Below are 20,796 nucleotides of genomic sequence, written 5' to 3'. Positions count from 1 at the left end.
GGGGCCGGAGGGGGGTGTGATTGTGTGTGTACAAGTGTGCATGTGTGTAGACGCTTGTCCACATGAATCCTCCTGTGTCTATTAGGGTTTCAGAAGTTGGTCATATCATTGTGTGTGTGTTTATGCGCACTCCCGAATATCATATGTGTTTGTTGAGTCCCATGTATGTTTGTTTGTCTTTGCACGTGCAGTTAAAGTATTTGGTCTTTGTGTGTGTGTCTCTCTGTGTGTGTGTGTGTGTGTGTTTGTGGTGGGGGCTGGGGATTGTGTGGAACTGAGTGATGTAACTGTTGGGCCTGCGCCACTCTCTGTGTTAGTGCAGACATAAATGCTTCCAGATGTCTCTGCTCAGCAGTGAAAGCTGGCACCCCATCCCCCAGAACTCCTTCACGCTCCTCCTTTTCTTTCCTCCTCCTCCTCTCCTCTAATCATACATTTCTTTACTCACCAGCCTGGCAGTCGTTCACACAGAGGAAATGCATACTATCATGTTATCATCTCCATTACCAAAATATACAGATATCCTTACTTTGTGCAGATGTGACTTAATTCTGGTCCTGGTTTCAGGGTTGTCTGTTTTGAAAATTGAAAGATTTATTTGTTTCGATTATTTTTGTATGTTTATGGTGTTCTTTCTACACAACTCTCTGTCTCATGCTAGGAAAAAGAAAAGAAGTATATGCTGCCCCTGGATAACCTGAAGTTAAGAGATGTGGAGAAAGGCTTTATGTCCACAAAGCACATCTTCGCAATCTTCAACACTGAATCGAGGTCAGGGTCATGCTTGTAGGACCTTCATCTGTGTTTTTATGTGTGCATACTTGTCTTTGTTTGTTTGTTGTTAGGCCTACACACACACACACACACACACACACACACACAAGCACTTGTTTATTTATTGTTTATCTGTACAGGAACGTGTACAAGGATCTTCGCCAAATAGAACTGGCATGTGACTCTCAAGAGGATGTGGACAGCTGGAAAGCATCCTTCCTCAGGGCAGGAGTTTACCCAGAGAAGGACCAGGTATGTGGCTGGGACTTTCTGTTTTTGATTAGGGCTGGGTATTGTTTAAAAAATTACAATACCATCACCAAGTACCTTTTAAAGTACTTGGTACTTATATCACACACACTTATATATCTGTGTGTGTGTGTGTGTGTTCTTTCACAGACGGATAATGAAGAGGCTGCCCCTGCAGACACATTCTCTATGGACCCTCAGTTAGAGCGACAGGTGGAAACTATCCGCAATCTGGTGGATTCGTACATTGGAATCATCAACAAATCCATCAGAGACCTCGTACCCAAGACCATCATGCATCTCATGATCAACAGCGTGAGTACAACAGTCCTCAGCAGCAGACAGGAACCATTAACAGACAGAGGGCCAGATTTACATTATAGACCAACACACTGTGCACTACTTTTCATTGATGGATAATTTACAGAAAAGAAGGCTACTAAGCTTTTAGTACTAGTTTGTACACTCAAGAACGTTTGGTGGGTTAGTTAAATCCTGTCCTCTCACACTGTATGCCATGGTAAATTCTAGCAGTAGCTGGATCTCTGTAGGAACACTGTAAAAGTGAACATTCAGCTTTGCAGTGCTCATAGCCTAAAGAGTGCATATTATAATTTTGCACTATCATCACCATCATGCAAACCTGTGTATATGTAGTATGCATTACACATATACACATATATGCATTATATATATATGTGTGTGTGTATGTGTATGTGTGTGTGTGTGTATATATATATTATATATTTATATATATTCTGACAGTTATATATTATCCAGCAGATGAGGCACCCTGCTACCTCCCACATGACTATATTCTATATTCTGTATGAAAGTAATCAAGGCATCTAATGAATCAGTGATCTGAGCTAATGATCAAAAAAACTGACTATGAATTAATTATTCGCAGCGTTTGTCATGTCATGTAATTCACATTAAATCATGGTCTTTAACTAAGATCCTCATGAATAGAATTTTGATGCATGCTGCTGTTCACTGAGCTGCTCCTTGTGTCATTTTATTTACAGATAAAATATTTTCCATCTATAACTGAACCTTTTGGCTATAGCTACCCCACATCTAAAAATCTCTATCGATATAAGTCACCACTATCTGAGTTCAATATTTTTTTTCTTCCATCCAGGCAAAGGACTTCATTCACTCAGAGCTGCTGGCCTACCTCTACTCGTCTGGGGACCAGAACAGTCTAATGGAGGAGTCGGCTGATCAGGCCCAGCGGAGAGACGAAATGTTGCGCATGTATCACGCGCTCAAGGAGGCACTTCTGATTATTGGCGACATCAGCGCCAACACCATCACCACCCCAGTACCCCCACCTGTAAATGACAACTGGATGCAGGAAGCCAGGTGAGATATAATCAGCATTTAGTTGAAATTTGAGTGTAACAACTGGACCATTCAGTATCTAATGACACACCAATGACATTAAATATATGCAATAAGAAACATTGAGGAGAAGACAAATCTTTCAGTCTAATATATACTTTATATATATTAAAAAAAAACAAAAAAAACAAAACAGCATTAAACTTTTTTTTTCCTGGAATGATGTCGGATAAAACTGCCTGGCCATTACCGCCTCAGGAAACTTTATGTGATCCTTGAGGTCATTATTATGAATGTGAGTTTCATTTTCTCCTGTGTCCTTGTCCCAGCCCAACCCCTCAGCGCCGGCCGCCCCCTTCATCAGCCCCGCCCCCCAGCCGCCCCCCTGCTGTTCGGGGCCCAACACCAGGACCACCCATGAACCCTTCCCCTGGCTTTGGAGCTCCACTCAACCCGTCTCCAGCCTTTGGCGCACCCCCAATCCCCTCTCGCCCAGGTCCACCGATCAATGCCTTCAACAGCCACCAGGATCCCTTCAGTGCACCTCCACAGATCCCCTCCCGGCCAGCCCGCATCCCACCTGGTGTCCCTAAGTATGACTTCCTTTTATAATTTGATCAATAATGCCTCATTTTCTCATTTTTGTTGGGCTGTATTTTTAAGGTTTTGTCGCTAACGTCTCATCATTACACAGGTATTTATCACTTTCACCAGTTATCCCATCTCTGTGTTTGAGATTTTCTCTGCATTCATTCTTTTCTTACTTGTAGTTTTCTCTCTCTCTCACTCTCTTCCTGCTTTTCTCTCTGTCGGGTTATTTTGGTTTTTCTCCTTGTGAGCACGTCTCACTCCTTGTTCTGTATCTTCTCTCCTCGTTGCAGCCGAAGACCCCCTGGCGCTCCTTCTCATCGGCCTACCATTATCCGCCCTGCTGAGCCTTCCCTGCTAGACTAGACCTGTGGCCAAGCCCACTTAAGTGTGTGTGTTTGTGTGTGGGTTCAATATGTGTATCTGCACACTATAGGTCGTGGGCAGGGGCTAAGAGGGGAGAGGCTGACTGATAGCGGTGCGTAATGCGCATCGCCCAGCCATAGTAATGTCTCTTCAAGCAATGTTAATAAGCTGCTAATACCGTCTTTATCAGTGCACATGAATGAAAGAAAGCCCTTAACCACTTGAACATTACATTTGACTGCTGTGGATATTGTGTAATACAAAATAAAACCCTGCTAATCTGCGGGATGCATTTAGCTTCTACCAATAGGAGACCATGTCTCAAATTCAGTTAAAGAGCTTTTTTTTATTGTAATAACTTGTTTATGTCCTATGACAAGGTGCCCAGCAGAAGCTCATTAAATAACTTATTAACTGTTAAAGGCTGGCTTTCCTCTCCCCTCCCTCCACCTTGTTAGATTGGCCCAGACGCCCAAGTCTAGATCTCTGTGTAACATACACACTTAACCTGTTGTTAATGTGTTACTGGGTTTTCATTTCCTAACTGATTTCATACTGAGAAAACAATAGCTTATTCTCACTGTTATTATTCTGGTGATGTCGATTACATTTTTTTTCCTTGTGTTATTTTATTTGAGTGACTTTGTCCTTTTTAATGACCGTCATAAATGTAGCTTTAAAAGTGAAATCCTAATCAAAGCAAAAACAAAGCATGAGAAGACACAGGGCAGGGTTGCAGCCCCTCTCTGTGAATTATCCTTCCATAATTAACAGATGTCATACAGATTGATCAGTATAATCCGAGCACTTCTAACCATTTAGCCTTACAAAAAGCCACTCATAACTGGGATGTTGTAGTCCGTTACCAGAACACTATGCACGAAAACCCGGGAGACGGAGAGAGACAAACAAAGAGGCTGTCTGCACTTTGCCGGTCACTCTCTCTCCACTGATTCTGAGTTGTTTAAGCCTTGAATATTAATCCCTTTAATCTCAGTTGAACCCCAATGAGGCCTTCGGATAGACTTTGTTCATTCCTGGATTAGCTGATTCACGTAGAACAGAACACACAGTACCGTTTCCTCTCAATGAGGGTAAAACTCAGTGAAGCAGCGGGGTGTGTAGATGAGGGTAGAACTGTGAGTATAAAGATGGTGTTTAGAACGGAGGAGTTGGCACATCTCTTTCTGGACAGGGTTTCCATGGACATTTATTATTGCTATTGCTATCTGCTTCCATGCATTTAAAATATCATGTATATAGCTGGCCCATGCCGGGGAGGTAGCACTTGTATCTTATTTTATAGGAGGGTTGATGCCAGCAATCTTCTACTGATAATAATCAAAGCCCAAGATGTTAAAATGCAACTGCAGTCATCATATTTAAGAATGCACTAACATTATCATTTCATAGATTAGCCTCGGATGTAGAGAAAAAACCATTGGTCCTCTCCTGATGCATTATTTATAACCTGGGCATTTGTCATTTCTTTCGATGTTTTGGTTGCAATTGTATCAGCTCTGTGCATCTATACGCTACTCAGCCCCCCTCAGCTTGTCCTGGACTGTTATTTGGGGTTCTGCTACAGGGATTAGGTGTCTAAACGCGTTATATGTTGGGAGGGCACATCTACACAGCTGTGATTATTTGCTAATGGATATATTTTGATTGCTTTGTGAGGGTATTTGACCATTTATATTAAATCTTTCCTTCAAAATTTTTTGATGTCATGGGGACGGGGAAGTTACATTGGGCTATTTTGGGATGTTTTCTATTTTTGGTTTAATCAGTAGTGGCGGTGAGCGGGTGGTGGAAGTTGTGGTGTATGAAGGCACATCCTGTCTAGAGAATCTGTCTTAATGATTCAACCTGACAAGACAAAGCAACTGTTAATAATTTGATACTGTCTTAAACCACAGGGCCTTGGGACAGAATGTGCTTTTTCCCCTCTACATTTCTCTAAAGGTCTGGCTTTCAGTGACAGCGTCAGAAAGAGTGAAGTATTCTTATAAAACAGATTCCTCAGACTGAAGCCCCGTCACACTTGATCATTCACAAACCCTTGATACACAAATGATAATTCATGTGATGAAACATCTGATTGGCCAAAGTTGATTAAATCCCCTTATTTTAAGGCTCCTGTCACTCAAACCAGCCCTTGAGAAGCCTACACTGTAAATGTCCTGTAATATATTAGGTTGTGGCAATAATGCCTTTCCTTCCTAATGGATGTACCCTGTCTCCCTTCCTCTTTCCCTCCCCTGGTTTGATCTAGTGGAAGGTATTGGAAACCAACCTGCAAAAATTTCTTTTCTTTTGTTTTTCAAACCCTTGTCAAGTGCCTCTGTAGCAATTAATTGATTTGAATAAACAAGATGAACTGATTTTAGAAAGGAAAGTAAATAAAGAGGTGTTGTGTACAATAAAGGGACTGGCTCTGGTGGTTGGTGTCTCTTTGTGTCCTGTGTGATCTACTCTCTCCTCTCTCACAACGTAGTACTCCTCCTGGTTTTCCTCTCCTCAATGCCCTCACTATCTACAAAGCAATGCAAATGTTCCTATGGCAACCCTCTGCTGGCAGTCTGCGGGTTTCAGAGAGGAAAACAATAGTCACTGTTCTTTACACTCAACACATGCATTTTCACCAATGTGTAAGACATTTAAAAATAAATCAATACATCAGTACATTGTCATTGTAATTATAGTAGTCTGTTGTCTAAAAAAAAAAGCCCCTGGTGGTTTGTGTGTCTAAACATATCCTCTGCCGGATGGCCACTTCATGACAGATGTTTTGTTGCCCTCTCACTAACGGAGATTACCTCATCACAAACGCCCTTGCTGTTCCTATTACTGGACAGTTTTGCATGTCATAATGCACGTCACACCGTTGAGAGATTAACGTTGGTTGATTGTTCCTGAACAGGCGGCCGGCTCCCCGTCGAAACCAGTGGTGACGTTGACCAGCCAGCAGTGGACGAGAAATGACTTCAACCCATGGTAACAGCGGTACCACAGAAGAATTGCACATCTCATTTTCAATTCACTTGAAATGAGATTTATGCTGTTACAGGCCTCCACTTGTAGTCTGATGCTGCCAGTAAAACCTAAAAAAAGATTTTATTTAAACTAAAGTAATTTTCCAACAGTGAATGTTATAAAAAATAGTTCTAAATACTAAAATTTGTAATAGTTTTAATTTAAACAAAAATTGTAATTGAACATATGATGTAACTTTTGGGGATCCAGTGCCAATTTACAAAGACTGTTCAAAATAAGGATGTTTGCTTTATTGTTGCGGTGTGTTTCCGTTCTGTGACGACAGAAAATACCTTTTAGGTGGTGGAGTGTTACCACTGAGGATGCTTTACCACACAATAGGTTAATGCCAGCTCAGGAAGTTCAGTGTGAGTACGTAAACATAGTAGCAGTGATTGAAATACAACGGCTTCTGCCAACTATGGAAGCTTTGAACTGCCTAAATAACAAATCAAGTGAATTTCAATACACATCATATGTATTAGCTTTTGTATTTCACTTCATCTTTCTTGATTTGTTATTCTGTAGGCATTTTAAATCATCCATAGCCTACTTTGTTATTTATGGTTTTACTGCTAAGTGCAATTGTATGAAACCCATGACTGCAGCACATTCACATAAAGGTGACGAGATGAATGATTCAACCAAAACCAACTTCCCATCTGTGTGACTTTACCTTTTCAACTTCCAGATGAAGAAATCAATAAGCGAGACTGCTGTAATGACTGTGGGAAAACGTCTTTTTTTTTCCTTTTCTTTTTTTAATCACGGTTCAGCATTAAAGTCTGATTTAGATTTTGGGTTGTTTGGGCAATTGGTTTAATAAAACATAGTTGTGTAATGAATGTAAATGTTAAATTTAGTATCTGTAAAGCAACAGTAAATAAAGCAACATTCCAGTTTGAACAGCTGTGGTTTTCTACATTCCCCAATGAATTATTATCAGCAGATTCATGTACATGTGTGTGTGTGTGTGTGTGTGTGTATGTGTACCTTTTACAGTACTGTAGCCTAAATGCTACTTTCAGGTGTTAACATGACTGGAAGTTCTATTACTCACGTATTCACAAAACATCAAAGCAAGCACATTTTAGCAGCAATGAATAACTTCACACTGCATGTTAAATCAGTTTCTAAATGAGAACTATCAACTGTACAACTCACTATCACACGTTTTAGTTAAAGGTTTAGTGTCAAACATGAAAGTGTTATTGCACGTAGGTTCTGCTCTTCCTTCTGGGAGGTCATGAAAGTTCTGAGATGACTATGTGCAGACCCGCTTGGTGTCATGGAAGAGGTTTTGCAGGGTGTAAATCTGAGCGGCTGCGACGGCGAGCATGACAAGTAGGTTGACGCACGACCAGAAGGATACCCGCCACAGGTTATCCTCCAAAAGGTAGCGATCCCTCGCCTCAAAGGCCTTCAGCATGGTCTGTACCTGACGAGTCCTCTCCAGGCGCTCGTACACAAAGTCCATCATGGCCTTGGAGAGGAAGCAAAGAATGGCAGATAGAAAGAGATGAAAGAGGGAATGTTGAGAGATCAGATAGTATGACATGAGATGACTAAAGTGTGATCTGGAGGGGGAATCATATCTGAAGCAGATGTAATAGCAGTTTATTTTCCCTTCTCACCCTGACATCCTCCAGTCTGTACTCCACCATGTTCTCTGTCACCGCTGCATCTGCCCACTCGTCTCGGGCTCCTCCTGTGCCACTCCGTCTATTAATAATCACTTTAAAGAACACCATCTTCTCTGACATTTTACTGAAGCTGTTGTCAAAACACAACCGGTAGTCTCCGTCCTCTGTGGGATCCACCCTGCAGGAAGGTATCAGATTTTGAGGAGAGGTTTCAACTACTCTTGACAAAAATAGTTTTATGAATCTCCTGCTGAAAATGGAACATGCAAGTAAAATATAGCGCTGTTTTTTTTGGAAAGGGGAAAGAAGTGCTGATCTGAAATGAGGTCACTTGTTTTCCAGCATGCACTGTAATTGACTGCTGCCTTAACGCTTGTTTATGATTCAGTTTGACTTAATTGGTTTTGATCCTAGTAAAGAGTACTGCAGGGATTGAGCATTACATCAAAGGGAGATGGTTGTTGGAAAGCAATTAGGTGACCCACATGTGGATACCGTCAGATCTCCTGAAGTCAGAGGTCAGCCGGTGTCCGCTGGGTGAAATAATGGCAAAACCGACATCTAGACCCGAGCCAGCTATCACCTGTAGGAGAAACACAAGGATAGAGTTCAGTAAGGGAGGATGTACAGACTTACTCAGCACTCACTCACATTTCCAAAGTTATCTTTACATTTTTATTCTAGGCTTGCATCTCACAATTCAAGATTTCATTAGATTATCTTGGCAAAGTCTCTTGGACATTCAAATTTAAATCCTGATAGTACACTGAGCTCACATATCACCACACAGCGATAATAATGGGACAATCTCCATATCTGTATCTGAAATTCTCTTTTCCATAAGATGGGGTCAGACATAGTTCAGAAGCCCTGTTAGGGATGTAGTACATTTTCTCAAGGTTTGTTGTTTTTCTTAAATCATATAATTGGTTCATGTGTAATTAGTTCAATACAAGAAGAATTTCAACCCTCTGGACCAGGGTTAACCATTAGGGCCAACCCTTCCTTCAGCATTGACTATAGGGGGGTGGGGGTGGGGGTGGTACAGGCATTATTAAAAACACAACCAAATGTTTTAAATATGTTTTTGTCTGTTCAAAACTGTTTTGGGTTGCATCTGAAGGCAAATGCCATAATTTCCATTAATAAATAAGGGCTAATAGAGTGACAGCAGCTTTTGTTAATACTCATGGAGAAAATGAGACTCGTAAACATGAAGAAATATTCTGTTAAACCACACACACACACACAATAAACAGTGGCCTGCTGCTTTATGGGTAAAAAATCTGATATTTTTTGATCAAATTATGTTATGTACCTGTCCTGTGTGTGGTAAATTCCTAATATGTTACAAGGTCATTTAAGGCTATTTATTGGGATTCACATGAGCCTTGTGTTTACATTCTTTATCTACTTTCAATTTATGAAAAGTCAAGTAAAGTGTGGAGTGCTGAAATCAAAAGCGTAACCTCAGCTTCCGTTATGGGGCATAATATTTATGTTGGAGAGTCAGATTTGGCCCGCAGGCCAATATTTTTGCATACCCACATAGACAACCCTGTCATTCTTAGATGAACACAAATGTTTCATACTGTCTTCATTTATACATGATCTTCTACCTGTTTTATGGGATGCAGTATTCTCGAAATGTGTCAGAACGTGCAGCCAAGCATATCGTTACACATAATGAAGCAGCCTTCAGCCTAAGGGTTAACTGTAGTGCATTTATGACTGTCTCTCGAATAAAGGTTTGACACAAGTTTGGTGAATGAGACCCCTGTGCAGCAACTTTGGAGCATTATGTGTCAACTGTTCCATGTGACATAGCAGGGCAGCCAGGAGTGTGACTTTACAGCCCTATGTAGCCTTGATGAGTGTGGTGTGATGATAGAAAGTGAAATAATGCAAAGGTCATGGCCATAAAATGACTCAATAACACATTAGACTTGAGACTTGAGTACTGGTGTGATTGGAAATTCAGGCCAGCTGTTTGGAATAGTGGGCTATAATAGTTTTCTTTATAGCGCAACACTTAAAGTTCAGTATTTTTAAAATGTATTTTTGCAGTTTCTATAATTTGTGGGGTTTTTTTTAACCTCTTACACAGGACAGGTGTGTTCTACAACAACAGATAGTGGATTTCTTATCTCTCTGCATGCAAGACAAAGTCCAAAGCCTAGTCAATTGTTTTTCAGTTAGACATTATTCACAAACTTTAATGAAGCTGTCCAAAACTCAACACGACATTCACACTGTCACAGCAGCAGAGAGACAAGAGAGAGCAAAGTGTATTTACCTGGTACTCCACCTCCATGCTGTCGTCCCTCACTGTGGTTTGGTAAAAACACTCTGTGCTGCCAGCAGGTAATAGAAATGTAAATTCCGTGTCCTGCTTTGGCCCCAAAGCCAAAGTGAAGCCTACAGTCAGAGTATAACATGCCAGCAAAAACAGCTGAGTAGAAACATTCATCTTCCTCCGGGCGCAGTGCATAGTTCATTTATTTCACTTTCACCAACTTCGAGCGACGTTTTTCTATGTTACACATGCACAATAAAGCAATTTTACTGTATATCTATAATTGCTTACTCTCATACTCCGACGGTTGGAGAATCGCCTCAGAGTAATTGGTTCCTTGATCAAAGCTTGAATGAGTGGATCCACTTTTCTGTGTCAGCCAATAGCGCTGCGTAGTCTGGACTGCAGCCTCATGCAAATCAGAGGAGTGGTGACAAGGTACAATCCACCCATGTCATGTCGTGTGTGAGCGCACCTGAAGTATACATCTGTAACATTACTGTGCATGTAGCCTATGTATTTTTTTTAAATTTGTATTACTTCTCATACTATTATTAGACTTATACTTGCATAGATTTAATCATTTTTGGATAATTACTACTTTTTCTTTCTTTTTTTTGTCTTGTGTTTTATACACTGTTAATTATCACATGCTGTACTTTTCATGTCAGGTTATATCCTATAGGTGGAGCTATGGTTAAAGACAGACAAGAAAAGGGACCATGATCTTTTAAACAAACACCTCAGTAATACTTTACAATAAGGGTACAATGCTTAACTTACAGCTACTGCACGAGTTATGATATTATACTACATAAATGAATGCAGAATGTGCCATAAGTTCCTGTAGTTCAATTTTAAGAAATGATGAAGTCACTATGACTATGCGTTTATGTGATCACACAGATGGGTGACACATTAAAGGAAAACCAAACATGTGTCAGTGTCAGTCCAAAATATCCCATAGGTGTTAAATCAGGCTGAGATTTGGTAACTATGAAAGACATAGTTTATGATTCACATCATTTTCACACTCATCAAACCATTCAGTGACCTTTTGTGCCCTATGTGTCGTCCTGGAAGACACCGCTCCTATCAGGATAGAAATGTTTCATCATAGAATAAAGGTGATCACTTAGAACTACGTTGTGTTGATTTGGAGGACCCAAACCATGCCAGCAAAATGCTCCCCACAGCACAAAAGAGCCACCGGATGACTGTAGGGATCGAGCATTAAGTCCTGTACCATGTTTTCCTGTAATCTGTCACCAGCCTGTACATGGATCATCAACTAATGACTCTCAATGAAGTCATACCTAAATAATATACCACCAAATTACTCATCTACATGTTGCAGCTTGACCAAATAAATAATTGAAAGCTAAATGTCACATTTGCAAGCTAGCGGGTAGATCATGAGTTTTATAGCACAGCAGATGAGTGTGTGTACTAAAAACAAAACGTACAGGGAAGTTGACAAATCAGAAAAGAACATACTTACATGTTTAGTCATATGTCAACAGTTTACAATGAACTGAAGTGAGAAAGAAATACAGCTGTGTCAGGAATCTGATGTCTTACTAGCATTACTGTTTCTGTAGGCAGCAATATGCAGCTGTTGGCCTCAAATTTCATAAAAAATAACTTAATATTTCTGAGGAAAGAGGCTTTTCAAATGCCCTTTCGTATATAAATAGATTCCACCTCATTTGATGGCATTGGAATTCAACAACCATTCAATCTTCATAGTGAACTAATAGTGACATGATCATCAAGCATTAAATCATCATGAAACATGCATTGCATTAAGCATGTGTTTTGTACTTGTTTTGAATAACAGGAAACTGCTATCACTTATAATCTCATATGTGTGTTTTTTAGATAGTGGTTATCAGGATGTCCCAGCAAATTAAATAATTTCTTTGATGCCATAATATATTCATTTCCTGATGTGAAATCCCCCACTATCTGATCATATTTGTGAAACTTGTTGTATCACTGGCACATTTTAACAGTTATGTAACTCTTAGTTTATCTTTGCAGGAAAAAAATCTGCTTAGAAGTCAGAAGTCAACAACAGAGCAGTAGTATGTAGTTCATTAGTATGCCACCCTCTATTCATGGAGGTCTAACCTTCTACCATCACATCATGCTCTTCAGGTTTTCAGTTCAGTGTATTCAGCCTTGGGCCTTTTTAACACTGATCTGGTCCCACCTTACAGTCATGCTGTCACAACTCAATCATTCATCATCCAAATTGAGAAACTCCTCGTTCTAGGGTCAACAAAAAGGATGCAAATAGCTTATCCATTAAATGTCAGAGGAAATCAATGTGAGAAATAGTATTTAGTATAGTATTTATGCAGGTGACAATACCATGCAGCGTTACCGCTAGCTGCGCGGTATTGTTATCTGTTGTCTGTATCTTATCCTTTACTGTAACTTATTGTATAATTGCTCCTAACATTGTGTCTTCTTTTATATTTTTTTATATTTTAAGTTGTTGTTTGTTTTTATGGTATGTCTGTCTGTCTTTTAATGTGAGGACTACGGGTGGAAATTAGCCTTGAGCTAAACCCGGTATATTTACAAGACGTCATTGCACCAAATTGTCCATTAATATGCTTTGTCCTCGGCAAATAAACAATATAATAATAATAATAATATTGAAAAAGAATTCATTACTTTGTATTTCACTACTTGTATTTTGACATGTAAGCTGTTGTCTTTTTCCAAAGAGTCCTCGCCTGCTAAGACAACAGCACCAACTTCTAACCCAGGTCTGTAGCTACCATTTTTTCCCCCACGTTCACATTCATCTATTATACAACACACTATTCATTTCAGAGGTGATGTATTTTCTTGAATATTTTTTTAGAATATGTATTCGCACCCACAATTAATATAACAAACTGAAGGTGCAAACAGTACTCTTAACTTACTACTTAGCCTCACTGTATCATGTCTCAAACTTAATTTTGAGGTACTTGTTCTTGTCAGACAATGAGACAAACCACTGAGCAAGAATAAGACGGAGAGGAAGTGTGAATGGGGGTATTTCAACATTGCTTTTACAGTGAAGTAGGAGGGTGTGAAGGGGAGGTTAAATGCATTGTGCTCTTCACTTGCTTTGTCTTTTACCTTGAGGCTTCTTAACTGATTGTCAGGTTCTGCAGTTGCATTGAAAAAAGTAGAGTATCATTTTGATGTTTATCTGTTTTGTGAATCTCTGAAGCCTCCAAAGGGGCTTTGCTGATACATCTCATGATTTTCTATGTCTGAGTCTGATCTTTTTCTCAGACATTACCACTTGAATCAACCACAAGAGAGCCCACCCATTTTGCTACGTTTTCACACTGTCACCGTCACCATCCCTCAATACTCATCTATCTCTCCAAACCTATTGAAGCAACGCTCTTTGACAACTTCTGAAGGGCATTTCAACACTGATTTGTTTTCAGTTGCAGTAAGGGCACCATTGATATGGCTGAGAGTGGGTATCCCTCTGTGTATGTGGTGGACACCCATGCCACCCGCCCTCCAGTGCCACCCAGACTAGGCAAGGTGCGACGGCGTGGTGGTATGGCACAGACCCTCCTGTTCATCCTGGTGAGCATGGCGTTGTGCGGCATCATCATAGAGGCCTGTTTCATCTACCGACTCTACCCTAAATCTGTGAGTATCAACCTCATCTCAGAGTCTGTAACAGCCTATGATACCTTTTACAGTATCATCCCATGATTTCTTATCAACTGAGTGGCAAAGTGCTTCTTTTTCGTTTCATTAGATTCTGCTTTGAAACCCCCTTTTTACTCTCATTTTCCTCCTAAGAGCCTCATCTGCTTTAATAGCGTATTCTCACTTTCACTTTTCTTCTTTTTTTTCTTTTAAACAGTTTTCTCTTAGTCATGTCCTGTCACTATATATATATATATATATATAGATATGTGTGTGTATACAAAACTGATAAAACCTTTAACATTCTCCTGCATTTTTACGTAACATCTTTGATTGCCTTTAAACATCCGAGTCTTATATCCGTAATGTGATATTTGTTTAAATATTATTATTGTATTTATTAATGTCAAATATTTACTTGATGTAAAATGTCAAAATCAAAACCTCATTACATAAAAAAGCTTCGTGAAATATTATATAGGCAGGACATTTCATGTAAAGGTGATTAGAAAGTTACTTTAGAGCTGTAAAATTTCAAGATTGTGAGGTTTATCAATGAAATACAAAATACAAGGTATTATGCAAGTGAAACTACCATAGTTAGGACTAGAGTTACAGATCTCAGTGTCACATGCTACTCGTGGAAAACCTACTGTCATAGTTGTAACCAAAGTGGAAAGTGAGGACTCAATGTGTGATTTTCTCATCGTGTCATGATGGAGTTATGGTGTGACTTAAAAAAAACGATTTCATTTGAATAATGGGAGACAAAATCAGGTCCATACGCCCCCTTCTTTACACTCAAGCTGATATGTGAGAACTTGTTCAGGTTTAGTGAAGTAGATTCATTAGTGAACAAAAGTAATCTCTTGACAGAATCATGAATGATTTTTTTTACTTCCAAAAACTGCTGACAGGGAAAGAATTTCATTATTATGGGGAAGAGAGCGGAGTACAGATTGTGAAGTACATTTTCTCGGAATTCCACTGACGTCCCTAGGGGGCATGGGCTAGACTGGATATTCTATGATGATAGATGGCCAAAAGCTCTCACTATAGATCCTGTGACTCAGTTTCCTGTCCTCATGCGGTCTACTGTGAGATGGCAACAGTCACGGGGCTTGATGATGGGGGTGGGGGTGGGGGGGGATTGTACAAACAGGGGACAGTGCAGAAAAGGAAGTGGTCTATGATATGTAGCATGATTGTGATCTACCTTTTGCAGATTACCAAAAGCACAGACCTGTCCTAGTTTGCAAACTAGGACAGGTCTGTGAAATTCTCTGCATGTGCATGCTCACAAACCAAAAGCAAACAAGCACGACTGCAAGGTGAACTGTTTTTATTTCCATTACAGGGCACTGGGTCAGCAACATCCTCTAAGAGCATTGCAGGTATATGTCAGCACTTTTGTACTTTTTAATTGAATTGAATCCAATATTTTCAGTTACTGTATCCACATTAAAGACTTGTTGCATATGTCTGGTCATCACACAGAACAAGATGTTACCCCCACCAAATCAAGCAATCCTGTCATGCTTCCTTCCAAACCAGTTGCACATCTGACAGGTGAGAGTAACACCAATGTCCCATCTAATACCATAGTGTTACATTTATTATCAAGGCAGAAAATAAATCAAAATACACTGTTGTAGCTTTTGTTCTCAAAGTGCAGGATGGGTAATTGTGGTTTATTTATAAGATCAGACTTAATATTGTTGGTGTTGTCTTCTCTCTTTCTTTCTTTTCAGATGGACAAGATGCAGTATCTACACAAGAAATTGTGGCATGGAGCACAGTTGCAGACCCCATTCTCTATGAAATAGACTACGAAGACAGAAGTCTTGTCATTCAGAAGGAGGGGTATTACTATGTCTACTCCAAGATTTTCTTCTTAGACAGTGGCGCATTTCACCATTACGTTAATCAGAAAACTGAAAAGTATGCTGGGCGAAGTATTAACCTCCTGCAGTCCAGGGTATACACAGAATCTCACAAGTTTTCCATAAAATCCAACAGTTACCTGGGGGGAGTGTTCTATCTTGACAAGGGTGACGCCATTTTTGTAGAAGTGAGCAACACCTCAAAAATTATGCGACACAAACCCACTGAGAATTTCTTTGGTGCATATATGATATGAACATCATATTAAGACTTCAGCAGGAATCTTGAAAAAAAATTGGAGTAAGAGCATCTTTTTTGAGGACTAATGGTTCTCTTCGTAATGAAAGTGCAGATTCGCAACCAGAAAGTAGAAGTTCAGGATTGACTCAGTTTCTGTGTTTGAGAGTGTAACACAATTCATTTTCACATCAGGGACTTTTTAATATGCTACTTTATGTACTTATTTTACACTTAATCTTCTGTATGTTACAAAATGACACATCATGGATGGATATTTTGGAGATAACTTTGACACAGTGCTTAGTTAGATTTGTATATTTAGTTTAATCATACGCATTATATTCATGATCAAATTTAAAACACGAGCTGTCTTCTTACACATTTCATCTTTCTGTAACACATATTGAAAACTATTTATTCATGTCTGAATTATACTATTGCTTTAATTCTGCTGTCTATGTGCAATAATAAATACAAAAGGATCAAATAAAAATGATATAGATGTTTTCTCAAGTGAAATTATCTAATATGTACTGTATGTGTGGCCACATTGGAGTCTGCGGAGGGGCTTAGTAACAGTAGCAGTACATGTTTCAGTTACTCAGTGCAACCACACGACACACGTATAGCAGAGAAAGGTTCTTTTTTTTAAAAAGCAAATACCACAGTGACACATAACACTACAGTGTCATCATGTCGACAAGATGTGTTCATGCGTCAGTCTGGGATTCTGGTTTTAGAGTATATCACTATTACTTTTATGACGACTGAACTTCTCTTGAGGGTTTGGAAAGACAGTGTATGTGTATTTCACACGTTCACATCAGAATTCATATTTGCTGTCATGCTACATTCTATCCGTAGATGGGCATTATCAACCCATCACCATGGCGACAAGCATGCTAACATGACCTATACAAGCAAAGACACTTTTTTTTTCTCTGCAGCAAATTGTGACGCTTTCCTTTCATCTGTGTCTGTTCGAAGAAGCAGCTCTTGAAAACACCCACAGAGTTGTATATTTGTAAACTGAGGAGGAAGTGGTAGTTGGGGCCGATGGGGAGAGAGGGGAGGAGTGTGGGGGGTGGTGGTTGTCAGCAACAGGTTGCCTGACTCACTTTCCAACCCCAGACCCGGAGAGTAGCGGCTGATAAAAAATGCACTTTTACAGGACTGTGCAGGTGGAAGTGTAGGTTAAAAGTCAACCTCAAATTCCTTTTCCTTCAGGAATGTACTATGAGTTTTGTTCCAGTTGGTAAAACACTCAAAACTGAGAATGTAATTACAGTCTAGGGTATGGTCTAAATGCAAAAAGTAATGCATTATCAGTGAACTCACAGGTGTCCTTGGCTCAGACATTTTATACCATCTCGTTGTAATTTCATGACAGCTTCTCGATGCATGTGTGAGTCATTATCTTCCAGCGCTGGTTGACCTGTAAGGTGTGAGAGACTGTGACAAAGGAAGGGAAGCTGTATCAGCTGTGTGGTTGGGTTTCACGCTGTTCATTTTTTCTCTCATCATTAAACCTAGGTCTAGACATGACTTTTACAAAGAAATTGTGTGGGACGAGCGTACTCAATAATTGCCTATGATCTCAAACACATTTTTCACACTTCCATACACGAAACTAGTATTTTCCATTGATAAAGCCTGGCTGCATTTTCAGATACCAATCTACGGAGCTGCAGTCACCTTTTTTTTTTTTTTTTTTTTTTTAAATAGCACACAACTTGAGAAATAAGCCACTCTCTTTTTGTTACACTCTCTTTGAAGCAACATATGAGGCCTACAGCAACTTTTTTCCCCTTCTTTTTTCTTGTTTCCTTTCAAAGCAAAACTGAAAGAGGGGGTCATGGTACAAAGCACACAGTCCTCAGCTAAATACTGTCCCCTTGTGTCAGCCTCAAGAGCAGGTAGAGAATACACTGCTGACATTTAACTTATCAAGCACTTTACTATAGAGTTCACTGAAAATACAGTGGCTCTAAATATATTCATAACCTTTGTGTCCACACATGCGATAGAAATATTATTTTTTACTCAAGGTAGTGACTTCTAGTAAATCTTTTATTGTGATGTGTTGAAGTTATTTACTGGCAGGAACTAGCAGTCACTGAAAAAATAACAGCAAGGCTTGAATGATTTTGCCCTTTCCATTAAACTGACATTTAAGTGGAAATGATGCAAAGAGGCGTTTTTGCATTTTTAAAAATATATTCCTGTTTCTATCACACAAGTCATGCACGCCTGCCTTGACATCGGGCAGTGGAAAGCCAATGTAGGAACAAACCAACCCATGCTGGTGCCTCTAATAAAAGAGACAGAGTGGGTGGTAACTGGTATCTGCATTTCAATTCATACCTCTTGGACCTCTACTCAGTGCAATCGAAAGCTGTAGCTAATACAGAGAGTGGTAACAGATATGGGGCTCTGTGGCTGAGGTTTGCAAAAGACTTTTCAGATGAAACCTCAGTAACGTGGAAAAACTGTGTCTTGACTGTGATGACTAATGTTTGTTCCAATGACATTTTGTGTACTGTACCTCCGTTGTTGTGATGTAGGTCGGCTAATATGATGTTGGATGACTGTGTAAGATGCAGGTAAAAAAAAGAGATTTGGCTTTGTTGGAGTCTGGAGGGCATATTCTTCGACAGCATAGAGTAGGGAGGGTCCCGCTTTGTCTTTCTATTACTAATACATTAGCTGTGGGGACCCACTGTTAACTTTTAACCTCTCACTTTCATTTTATATTTAGGGTCTCGTCAATCAATCAATCAATCTTTATTTGTATAGCGCCAAATCACAACAAAGTCATCTAAAGGCACTTTACACATAGAGCAGGTTCTTTACTCTTCATGAATGACTCATAATCAAAGGCACAAATTCCTCACTCCACTCATTTACTCTGTTATTGTCTATATTCAGGCTTTTAAACACATCAGAGACAAAGAACAGTGTGAAGAAAATATACTTTTTAATGATAACAGTGTTGCTTCTTTTATGACAACAGGTTTACAGGTTACAGAACAAGTACAACGACTTTGTTGATTGTACGATCACACAAATGTGCCAACATCAGGAGTGTGAGCAGTTCCTTTGTTAATTGAAACAACTGAAGATCAGTGAGGAAACCAAGTATTTCCTTACATGAAACTTTCCGCATAAACCACCAGGACTCGTGATTTTGTGTGTCATCATGTGTGATACTGTAAGTAAGTAGTGAAGGCGATAACTTATGTCACATCATTTCACTTTTCATTTTAAATTCAGATTATGAAAACAAATATATGGGATTGTGGTTATTGTTCTTACTTGACTAGCGAGTGTAGTCAATTTCTTAAAATCATTGCAGTTTGTTAAAATAAACGAGAGTTCTGAAAACAAATAAATATAACCAATGTGTCCAATTTGTAGCCTACAATATTAGCCACAGATTGTTATAATAGTAAATAAAAAATACTGTACATACATTCCAGTGACTCACTTGACAATATGTGTCACACAGTGACACATACTGTCACACAGTGACATACATTCATTGGTTATTAGCTGAGCTGACAGTTGTTTTTTTTGTTAAAAACAGTGTACTGTATACCTGAGTACTGTGTATTTTTGCATTTAAAGAATAAATAAATATAACATAAATATCATTCATACAGAATTAATATTCAAAGAATTAAACCAGCAAATAGCGTAAGTGGAAAATAGCAGTGTGGCTGAAAAAATTAGGTTTTTTGCAAAGATATGAGGCAGTTCAGAGGAACACATTCTTGCAAAGTAACACATTCTTGCAGCTACCTATATTACACATTTAAAATATAAGAGACCCAAACAAGGAAATATAATTGAAACAGTCAAGTAATATCAGTTTGAATAGCTTCACTGACTAAAAATGACCTCCTTGATTGCAGAATTTTTCCTAATCCATACATACAAATGGTAAATACACTGAACGTATCACTCATAACATGTCTCATTCACCCATTCATACACATTCATACACTGATGGCAGGGGCTACCATGCTGGGTGCCAACCTGGGAGACTAACCATTTATACAAGGCATACAAGGGGAAATCCGCCTGGGTTTAATATACTTCACATTGTTTCTATAGCATTACACAGCTGTGTTTCATTTTTGAAAATTTGAAAAAGTTTTCCCTCAAGCAAAACCGTAAAGAAACAGATTTGTAGTGATGACATTAATTTTAGACCAATCCGGAAGTTGCTATATTAAAACCGATTATACGATGCATCGCGATACGGACGTGGTCGACTGTGCATCGATTAACAAAAGTTTATAACTTGACGTTTATGGACGACAAAGGCGGAACCAAACAGTGAGGGCAGCGCAGCAACCGAACAGTCTATTCGGACGCACACGCGACAGTTCATCTGTAGTTCATCTGAAAAAAGAAGCGACTGCAGCATTTTTTGATTGAATAATTAAATAATTACCTTTGTGAGACGATTGTGAACTTTACTGTGAACTTTAAACGCTGTCACTCAGCTAACATTAGAGGTGCAGCTAACAGAGCAGCTGACCAACACGCATTGCACCATGAAACAACTTAAACTCTGTGGTGAAGAAATGAACTCAGTGCTCAGTCTGTCTCACCTCTACAGTCCTGCAGCTGCACTGTATGTTGGACGATGATGTCTTTGGAGTTTATACTGCAGCAGAGAGGCTGCTC

General features: G+C 39.4%; 3 protein-coding genes across 7 annotated transcripts in view; 2 read left to right on the top strand and 1 right to left on the bottom strand.

Annotated features, from left to right (window-relative positions):
* dnm2a (dynamin 2a) overlaps positions 1-5,755 on the top strand; it is a 28,383-nt gene extending 22,628 nt beyond the window's left edge. For all 5 annotated transcript variants that reach the window (XM_053339172.1, XM_053339171.1, XM_053339170.1 and 2 more), the window contains 6 exons: positions 662-771; positions 915-1,026; positions 1,174-1,338; positions 2,168-2,391; positions 2,700-2,963; positions 3,252-5,755. In XM_053339172.1, the coding sequence (XP_053195147.1) occupies positions 662-771; positions 915-1,026; positions 1,174-1,338; positions 2,168-2,391; positions 2,700-2,963; positions 3,252-3,324 (948 nt within the window). In that variant the 3' untranslated portion in view covers positions 3,325-5,755. The remainder of the gene's footprint in view (positions 1-661; positions 772-914; positions 1,027-1,173; positions 1,339-2,167; positions 2,392-2,699; positions 2,964-3,251) is intronic.
* Positions 5,756-6,491: 736 nt separating this feature from the next.
* On the bottom strand, positions 6,492-10,710 carry LOC128379558 (transmembrane emp24 domain-containing protein 1-like). The gene is made up of 4 exons (XM_053339233.1): positions 10,300-10,710; positions 8,489-8,586; positions 7,995-8,181; positions 6,492-7,843 (listed from the first exon to the last, which is right to left on the bottom strand). The coding sequence occupies exons 1-4, from the start codon at positions 10,492-10,494 to the stop codon at positions 7,625-7,627; spliced, it is 699 nt and encodes a 232-aa protein (XP_053195208.1). The 5' UTR covers positions 10,495-10,710; the 3' UTR covers positions 6,492-7,624.
* A 3,005-nt stretch (positions 10,711-13,715) lies between these two features.
* Positions 13,716-16,506, top strand: tnfsf14 (TNF superfamily member 14). The gene is made up of 4 exons (XM_053339236.1): positions 13,716-13,974; positions 15,335-15,371; positions 15,475-15,546; positions 15,729-16,506. The coding sequence occupies exons 1-4, from the start codon at positions 13,783-13,785 to the stop codon at positions 16,115-16,117; spliced, it is 690 nt and encodes a 229-aa protein (XP_053195211.1). The 5' UTR covers positions 13,716-13,782; the 3' UTR covers positions 16,118-16,506.
* Positions 16,507-20,796: the final 4,290 nt, after the last annotated feature.

This window comes from Scomber japonicus, chromosome 18, assembly GCF_027409825.1.
Source record: "Scomber japonicus isolate fScoJap1 chromosome 18, fScoJap1.pri, whole genome shotgun sequence".
Lineage (NCBI taxonomy): Eukaryota > Metazoa > Chordata > Actinopteri > Scombriformes > Scombridae > Scomber > Scomber japonicus.
The sequence above is the reverse complement of the archived record's forward strand: the minus strand, read 5'-3'. Positions and strand labels throughout refer to the sequence as shown.

What these genes read in the sequence shown, in the direction of transcription:
- LOC128379558 (XM_053339233.1), bottom strand. Translation starts at nt 10,494, where the DNA reads ATGCACTGCGCCCGGAGGAAGATGAATGTTTCTACTCAGCTGTTTTTG. An exon ending in GCATGGAGGTGGAGTACCAG is followed by an intron (nt 8,587 to 10,299) that starts GTAAATACACTT and finishes TTTCTCCTACAG; the next exon opens with GTGATAGCTGGCTCGGGTCT. An exon ending in AGATCTGACGGTATCCACAT is followed by an intron (nt 8,182 to 8,488) that starts GTGGGTCACCTA and finishes ACCTTCCTGCAG; the next exon opens with GGTGGATCCCACAGAGGACG.
- tnfsf14 (XM_053339236.1), top strand. Translation starts at nt 13,783, where the DNA reads ATGGCTGAGAGTGGGTATCCCTCTGTGTATGTGGTGGACACCCATGCC. An exon ending in ATCCTCTAAGAGCATTGCAG is followed by an intron (nt 15,372 to 15,474) that starts GTATATGTCAGC and finishes GTCATCACACAG; the next exon opens with AACAAGATGTTACCCCCACC. An exon ending in ACCAGTTGCACATCTGACAG is followed by an intron (nt 15,547 to 15,728) that starts GTGAGAGTAACA and finishes CTTTCTTTTCAG; the next exon opens with ATGGACAAGATGCAGTATCT.